General features: G+C 42.8%; 1 protein-coding gene across 1 annotated transcript in view; it reads right to left on the bottom strand.

Moving 5' to 3' along the window:
- Positions 1–555: 555 nt before the first annotated feature.
- LOC120948558 (uncharacterized) overlaps positions 556–8,987 on the bottom strand; it is a 33,851-nt gene continuing 25,419 nt past the window's right edge. The window contains exons 5-12 of the mRNA XM_049607208.1: positions 7,547–7,618; positions 7,325–7,476; positions 5,059–7,216; positions 3,062–3,257; positions 2,687–2,977; positions 2,338–2,604; positions 2,072–2,251; positions 556–1,993 (exon numbers count right to left, since the gene is read on the bottom strand). Of these exons, the coding sequence (XP_049463165.1) occupies positions 1,879–1,993; positions 2,072–2,251; positions 2,338–2,604; positions 2,687–2,977; positions 3,062–3,257; positions 5,059–7,216; positions 7,325–7,476; positions 7,547–7,618 (3,431 nt within the window). The 3' untranslated portion in view covers positions 556–1,878. The remainder of the gene's footprint in view (positions 1,994–2,071; positions 2,252–2,337; positions 2,605–2,686; positions 2,978–3,061; positions 3,258–5,058; positions 7,217–7,324; positions 7,477–7,546; positions 7,619–8,987) is intronic.

Here is an 8,987-nt window from a genome sequence, read left to right as displayed (position 1 = left end):
CTCTTTCTCTCTCTCTCTCTCTCTCTCTCTCTCTCTCTCTCTATTTCTCTCTCTCTCTCTCTCTCTCTCTCTTTCTGTGACTGCAGCTGTGTATTTTGTTGAACAATAATTGCCGAATCCTGTTTCACGTTCGCCTCACCGTGCTGTGTCTTGTTCGCTTTTTAACTGACCGTTTTTTGTCGTTTTTATTTGGGTTTTTATTTTTGTTTGTTTGATAGTATTTTAAATATTTGTCTCATTTTGTTCCATCAATACAACAATCAGATAAAAGATAGCGCGAGACAACAACGCGGGAACAGTGGGCTACTTGGGGTCCGAAACCGTTCTTTTCTAAAGCAAATCTTTCTTAACCCAATCGACGTTTAGTTCATCTTCTTTTGTTGCTCTTCTCTGTACTATGGTTTGGTTGGTCCCGGGTAAGGATGTTTGTGTTTGTATTTCGGTTTTTGTCGTTTTTTTATGCTTTGTTTTTGGAGTGTTTGGTAATCTTTTTCCTCGTTCTCTATCATCCATTGCGCCCTTTCTGGTACGCTTCAACACGCAACACTAAATAAATGTGATAGATTGCTCCTTTTTACTGTATTGTTAACAACACATGCGCCATCGTGTACGTGTACTTTACATTGTAAGGGGACGAACAAAAAAAAAACAACTTAACAGTAGCTTATAATAATACTATCTACACACAATAATGCTCTTAATAATGGTACAAAAACATAAAGATAAACTCTTGCTGGAACTCGCCTTGCTTTTTACACATAAATCGTATTTTTCTTCTTCAGCTGGTTGTAGAATGTGTGAGGGGAGATATTGGAGGGTTTGCAATGTACAGAAGATAATTACCATTAAAAACATATCTTTTTCGTATATTATTAATAAAAAAAACAAAAACAGGCTTTGCTAAATATTGGTTAAGTTTTGTGTTTGGACTAGTTTTAGTTGTTGCGTGTGTATGCATGTATGTATGTGTGCTGCTATAAACGATACATAAAAAAAGTTTTATATATCCTTCCATCTTTCTCTCTTTCTCTGTCTCTGCTGGCTACTATACGAAAGGCGGGGAGGCTGCAGTGCAGGGTGTCATTGGTAGGACGCGAAGGGATTGCGCAAAAGTTTCACCATACGCTTATCAAAGAGCGCAGAAGAAGCGCAACAAAAAAAACGTTGTGCTTCGATAACAATTGTTTTGTTTTCTCCCCTTTTGCTTTCAACACAAGAGTTTGTGTCGCTTCTTTCGTGTCTTTAATTGTTTGCCTTATCCGTTTGTGTTTTTTAACTAACGTTTGTTTTTCCCCTTTCTACCGTCAACTACCAAACATTTAATATTATTAGTTTGTTCCTTTCTTGTTTTGTTTTGTGAGTTGGTTACATTAGGCACTTGGTAATGAAATGTTCTGGAATGTTTTAGGACAATCAACTGGTTGGTTCTTTCACTCGTGCGCATCTTCTTGTATAAGTTTCACGTTTCCTCGAGGCGTGTTTTAATATTGTTTGTGTGGTCTTTTTGTGTCTGCGTATGTGTGTGTGTGTGTTTGGCTGGATTTATAGCAAAAAGGGTTAAAAGGTTTTCCATCAATCCATCACACCACATACCACTGTGTTGTTTTTACAAGCAAAAATGGTACAGCAAAGATATAAATATTGTGTATCTTTGTTTCCTGTATGAGATTACATTTTCTCCCTGTCTGTGTTAGACTGTCTTCTTTGTATGAGTGTGACGTGTATGTGTAACTTTCTAGTGTCTTTCTAACAACCCCTCGTACAAATCGCATTAAAGATATAATATCTCGGGTCTCGGGTGGAGGGCGTGGAGGGTTTAGACAGTGTGTGTGTGTGTCTGTGAACACTGAGCTCCAACTCCGTTTTGTGATGATGCTATTATACTTTCGTTTCAGGTCCCTCGGTGCAGTGTTCAAAGAACTTTTTGATCTTCGAAAGATATTGCTGACAGATGTGTCCGTAGTTTTTGTTGTACCAGTCGGGCGTACGGCCTCTGTAAAGTGAAAAGAAGGAAAGACACGCTTATGATCAGTGGCAAGCGGTTGAAAACATGGCTCGAAAGCAATCTTACTTCATGTCTACGCGCGATAGATGCATTAGCTTGCACTTGCCACTGCCGCAGGGTTCGATTAGGTACCGCGAGGCCAGCACAACACCGTTCACTCCCCCTAGCAGCGTGGTGGCATTTTCGTGCGATATCGACACCTCCACTATCACGCAGGCTCCACGGGGAAGATCATTTTTCCATTGCCTAGCGGAGAGAAGTTGAGAGAAAGGCAACATTTTGATTAAACACAGTTACTCAATTCTAACGTGTGCAGGCGTGAAAGAACGTACCTAACGACACAGTACTCCGTGACGGGTTGGCCGCACGCATACTGGAAGACGTCGGTGTCCTGGTCCAGCTGCTCGATCGTGCGCCACTTGAGCAGATACGCGTCCCAGAGCGGTCGCTCGTTAACGATGTGCTGTATCACTTCCATCGGCGGTGCTTCCACCTCCGTCACGCACTTCCACAGGCGGAGCGGGTGTCCGTCGCCCACCTTCTTGAAGAACGCGGTCACCGACGGATCGGACGAGCTGAGCGACACCCAACCGCGGGGGCTTTTGGAAAGAACGGAAATAGCAAAGAGGTAAGATGATCGGATCACAAGCATTTAAAAAGAAGCATTTTTTTCCTTCTTACCGTTCGCGTCCCTCCCGGAGACACTCGTTGATCGACTCGGACAGGTAGCCGCGCCAGTTCTGTACGTGCATTTCCGTACCGAGCGACGCCAGCGGAACCGGTTTCGATTCGTCCATGTAGTTGAAGTTGCAGCGTCGCATCTGATCGCTGCTAATTGTCCAGAGCGTTTGAAAGTGTTCCACCATGTACGCTAGACACTCGTGTGATGCTTTTGCCTCGGACAGTTCCTTCTCGTCGGGCGTACCGGAACCGGCACCGGTTTTCTTTCTCCGCGGCGACGCCGCAGTGTATCTGTGAGGTGAGAGTGGGGATGCATAGTAAGTAAGAACATGTTTACAGCAGTACATCGGCACACATACACAAAGATACACCTACCTATTACCGGACAGCAGATAGAAGAGCGAAGGTGCGAAGCAGACGGACAGGTTGTTGGCCGTCATTTGATTTAGGCACGAGTTTTGTACCACCTTTTCCAGGAATGTTAGCAGTAGATGTAGCACCTCGCGATGTTCGTCCGGGAGCAGCAGAATTGCCGACTGGACCGCTTCTGCTCGTACTTCGTTCGGTAGGTCTGAATTAAAAAAAGCAATATTTAATGAAAAGTTTGAGAAGAGCATTGACAAACTACAGATTAATGTGTATCTTTAGTAATGAATTTTGAAACCTGCATCTCGACACTTATATCTTGTATCTTGAATTTGAAATCTGGAAGCTTGGGTTTTAAATCTTAACTCTGGATCATAAATAACTAACCTTAATTCAGGAATCTGGGGTTTAATTCGTGATTCTGAAATTGTGCATCCTGATCTTGAATTTATGAGCTTTGAATCTGAATCTAGAATCTAAATCTTGGCATTTGTCCTACATAATAATCTAATCTTGAATTTGGATCTGAATCTTGAATCTCGAATTTGAATCTAGAGCTTGAATCTTGAATCTGAATCTAGAATCTTGAATCTTGAATCTTGAATCTTGAATCTTGAATCTTGAATCTTGAATCTTGAATCTTGAATCTTGAATCTTGAATCTTGAATCTTGAATCTTGAATCTTGAATCTTGAATCTTGAATCTTGAATCTTGAATCTTGAATCTTGAATCTTGAATCATGAATTTTTAATATTGAATCTTGAATCTTGAATCTTGAATCTTGAATCTTGAATCTTGAATCTTGAATCTTGAATCTTGAATCTTGAATCTTGAATCTTGAATCTTGAATCTTGAATCTTGAATCTTGAATCTTGAATCTTGAATCTTGAATCTTGAATCTTGAATCTTGAATCTTGAATCTTGAATCTTGAATCTTGAATCTTGAATCTTGAATCTTGAATCTTGAATCTTGAATCTTGAATCTTGAATCTTGAATCTTGAATCTTGAATCTTGAATCTTGAATCTTGAATCTTGAATCTTGAATCTTGAATCTTGAATCTTGAATCTTGAATCTTGAATCTTGAATCTTGAATCTTGAATCTTGAATCTTGAATCTTGAATCTTGAATCTTGAATCTTGAATCTTGAATCTTGAATCTTGAATCTTGAATCTTGAATCTTGAATCTTGAATCTTGAATCTTGAATCTTGAATCTTGAATCTTGAATCTTGAATCTTGAATCTTGAATCTTGAATCTTGAATCTTGAATCTTGAATTTTGATTCTTGAATTTCGAATCATAATCTTGAATCTTGAATCTTGAATCTTGAATCTTGAATATTGAATCTTGAATCTTGAATCTTGAATCTTGAATCTTGAATCTTGAATCTTGAATCTTGAATCTTGAATCTTGAATCTTGAATCTTGAATCTTGAATCTTGAATCTTGAATCTTGGATCTTGAATCTTGAATCTTGAATCTTGAATCTTGAATCTTGAATCTTGAATCTTGAATCTTGAATCTTGAATCTTGAATCTTGAATCTTGAATCTTGAATCTTGAATCTTGAATCTTGAATATTGAATCTTGAATCTTGAATCTTGAATCTTGAATCTTGAATCTTGAATCTTGAATCTTGAATCTTGAATCTTGAATCTTGAATCTTGAATCTTGAATCTTGAATCTTGAATCTTGAATCTTGAATCTTGAATCGTGAATCCTGAATCTTGATACATAAATCTTGAATCTTGAATTTTGAATCTTTAATCTTTAATTTTGAATCATAATCTTGAATCTTGAATCAGAAACTCTTGAAACTTGTGGCGAACGAAAACTATCAGGAGATTCATGTTTAGATATTTTAAGATCACACACAAATCACTTTTGTACAGTCTTACAATCACATATAAATCTTCCAATATTGAATATACTCTGAATGGATAATTCTTTCATTAGAACATTAGAATCTTCTTATGTTAAGATGGAAGATAAAAAAGTTGACACTTACATTGGAATATAGCGATGAACGTTTCGGAAAGCTTCGCCGTCAGCAGCGGATCGGGCAGCTCGCGAAAGTACTGCTTCACCAGGTCCGCCACATCGTACGCATGGTACTCGTCAAACATCTCGCTGCGCCAGCCCACATCGTTGCTCGCCTCGATGACCGACTTTAGCTTGGCGATGCGCGACTTGACACCCGGCTTCCGGAACAGTCCCACCTGGTCGAGCGCATTCTTCTCCAGCCACCCGAACGCCAGCCGTATCGTGTGCGGTACAGTGCTGCCGTACTTTTGCAGATTCAGCACCAGCGGCATCCCGAACACCTTGCGATCTTTGTAGTCGGGCGTTTTGATGCGCTTGATAAACTTTGGCAAATCCCAGTTCCAGCCGGACCGGTGCGTGGGACAGTACCGCTCCATGTAGCCGGTCAGGTTGGCCAGACCGAGCTTACGTACGACCAGGAGCTGCCCGCACGACATCTCCGACATGCGCAGTCCAGCACCGGACGTCGCGCTACCATCTAATCCACGACCAATTGCTGCGCCGATGGAGCCACCTTGAGTACCTTCCACAGTTAGCCCCAACAGAGTGTGCGCTTTGCCCGTTGTGGAAGTGACGATAGTGCTGACGGTGGTCGTGATGGCGCCACAGGAGGTGACTGTCATAGCGTTGCTGCTGTTTGTGGTACTGCTGACTAGTTGCGCTATGGTCGTGCCACGCTGTAGCGCATGCTTGCGATCATCTTTCGAGACCAGCTGATCGGACTGTTGTTGTTGCTGTTGCTGCTGCAAGTCAATCGGCGATACCTTCGGCTGCTGGAAGCTGTGCCAACGAGCTACGGTTGATCGTTTGCTTGACGAGCGACCTTCTCCACCGTCGTCTGCCGTTTTTGAGCTGTGCCGCACGGACCGATTGCTGAATGCGTCTCGATAGCGCTTCGAAGCTTTACCAAGGTTTAGCGATCCTCCGCGGTGCAGTTTTGAAGGCGCTGCATCCGGTGCGGTCAGCGTGTTGTTGCCTACTCCTCTACCGGCTCCTTTGCCATCCCCTGTGGTCGTAGAAACGCCATCGTTCATCCCGGGTAAATCGCAATCGAGCTCTATCTTAATTTTCGACCGCCTCTGCTTGGCATGACACTCGGAATCGGAAAGCGCTCCACTGCCAGACTGATCGTCTGCGACCGTGCTGCTAATTACCTTGCTGCGCAATGCTTTCTTTGCACGCGGATACTTCCGCGATGCCATCTTGTCCGACCGACCGGTTTGCAGGTTTAGGTCAGGTCCACCGCCGCCGCCGCCACTGTCTTCGCTGCATATTGAGGAAGAATCGTCGCCGGATCGGGACTCCTGCTGCAGCTGCACCTGCTGCCGGAAGGGCAGCGTGCCGCCCGGGGACGATCGGTCGGTGTACCGCTTCCCGTCGGCACCGTGCAGCGGCGACCAGGCAGGGGCGGGCGTGCTAACGTTAGGCGACAGAAGCAGGTTCCGGCGCCCGAGCAGATCGTTCCCGAACAGATCCTTCCGGTTGCCGGCCGCATCGAGCGCATCGTCGAACGCGAGCAGCTCGGCGGATGGACGCGGTGAGGTAGGATTGGAGTAGGACATGATGTCAAACCCGGACCCACCGTACCCGTCGGTGCCGTCGCCACCGGCCGGACGATGGTGCGGGGACAGGTGAGCGCTCGAGTGTGCCGCCGGCGGCGCCAGTATGATCAGTCCGTCGCGATTCTGTTTTTTCCTGCGCCTCGATTTGATCGACTCCACCCGGCGCAGGATTGCCTTCGCGCCGTCCTTCAGCCGTTCGCTTCCGGTGCGGCGCAGATGCACACCGCTGCCGTTCGTGCCGCAGTCATCCTGCGAGTCCGTGTCCGACGGTACGCCGATCGTTATTTTGCCACCCGACTCGAGCCACAGCTTCTCGTGGTCTTCCGCGCGCAGCAGCGTGTTGTTGTTGTTATGGTGGCGCCGTTGCGATCCAGCAGCATGATCGCTGCCGCTCCCCTTGCCATCTTTGTGTGAGTTTCGCTGCTGCTGCTGCTGCTGCTTGTTGTTTATCACACTGACCAAACCGATCGCATCGTCTACACGCGACCAGCGCCGGCTGTTGTGTTGGAATGTCCAGGCTTCGCTGAGCGCACAGCTGTCATCGTCCGAGTCGTCGCGTTGCTGTAGCACGAAAAGATAGAGAGAGAGAGAGAGAGAGAGAGGAAACCACAAGGGTGTGAGATCATACGCAAACCATATTGCGCTCGAAGGCCTCCGTGTGTGTCTTACCGAAGGTTTTGGTGTATGCTGATGCGCATCGAGATGCATGTTTGCGCAACGGTTGAGCGTGTGCAGCCGACGGAACAGGGACTGCAGTGGGTCGGGCTCCAGGAATGGATGATCTTTCGCCACGTCCTCCACGATGATGGGAAACTGGTGATCTGTGGCAATCGAAATGAGGGGTGATTAGCAACCGTGGAAAAATTCCTGTCGATGCATGCTAATGCTTACCTTCGTACATTTGGGCGTACTGTGGAAAGCCGGCGGCACGTAACCAACGGCATGCTTCAATCGCTTCGATTTCTGTAACAATAAAATAAATGAAATAGGAACTGTTGTAATAAATGCAATATAAATAATTTTATGGTTATAAATTACAAGCAGATGAGAAGGATCTAGCCTTTGCGTTAACTTCTACATTAATAAAGCATACAGGATGGTTCAGGATGGCTATTTTCAAAAAAAAAAAAACTCGCGTTTTACTGGTTAAACTGATACTTCCCACATGATCTATTATCTACTTTGTTTTGTTTGTAGCTTACGAAATATTCGATTCAGCATATTTAAAAAAAACATATATTTCTTAAATGTTTCAAAATAATTTTTTAATTCATCTTTCAATTGATTAATTACTTGTTCCGTGCGAACCTTATTATTTATAATGTATTGTTCTCATAGCTGTAGGTCACTGTAGGACACTGACTCTTTCATACGTGAAATAAACTTAATATAATGGGAATTGGACTCTATAGCACCCTTGTTGGACAAATCCAATAAGAATTTTCAAGGAGCCTGTCAAAGCGTACCATAGAGTCCAATTTACAACACATGAAGTTCACTTCCAATAGAAAAGAGTCAAGAAAGTGTCCGACAACTATGAGCAACCCTGGTAAATTCTGTATACTTTATTCGTTTTTTATGCATTTCTTTTCTCGCTCTTAATTATTCATTTTCTTATCTTTACTTGCCAATATTTATTCATTTACTCATTAAATCATTTCTTTTTTATCTATATTTCGTATAGTTTTTACTTTATCATTGTTCTTTATCATTTATCATTGTCAATTGTTTCTTGTTTCTAGTATGTAGTTTCTTTTCGTCCGGAATCATTAAAATGACGTGAACAACTTTATCATCATCAAAAACTCTTTTTTTAAACATAATCCAGGCATTATTGCAAAGTGTTAGGTACGTAATTACACTGCAAACATTATTAGAAATCTCAAAAAAGCGTTATATTGATACCATCGTAATAAATAAAAAGATAAACACATGCAACCTTCAGCAACATCTATCGAAAAAAGTATCGTTTATAACAATTAATTTGTTTTCATGGTTAGAACATTAATTTAGCGTTTTGATATCTTTGTTATGTAGATGAAAAAAGCCAGTCTTGAAAGATTCGATAATCTTTTATAAAATGTAAATATCTTCTACACAACAAACACGAACGTTCCGTTCCGTCCGAAATCGAAAAGGTTGAAGGAATGCTTCATTTATTTGTAACATCTCCTCAATAATTTTATTCAGCTTTATACATAATACATAATTGTTGGCGAATCAGCAATATTTTGAAAATAATACGAAATCCTACCGAGTGTAAAACATTTTTGATAAACCACACACTTTTTTCTAATAACTTGTCTCCTCTCTAGTGCATTCGCGTTTGCCG

This window comes from Anopheles coluzzii, chromosome 2, assembly GCF_943734685.1.
Source record: "Anopheles coluzzii chromosome 2, AcolN3, whole genome shotgun sequence".
Classification (NCBI taxonomy): Eukaryota; Metazoa; Arthropoda; class Insecta; order Diptera; family Culicidae; genus Anopheles; species Anopheles coluzzii.
The sequence above is the reverse complement of the archived record's forward strand: the minus strand, read 5'-3'. Positions and strand labels throughout refer to the sequence as shown.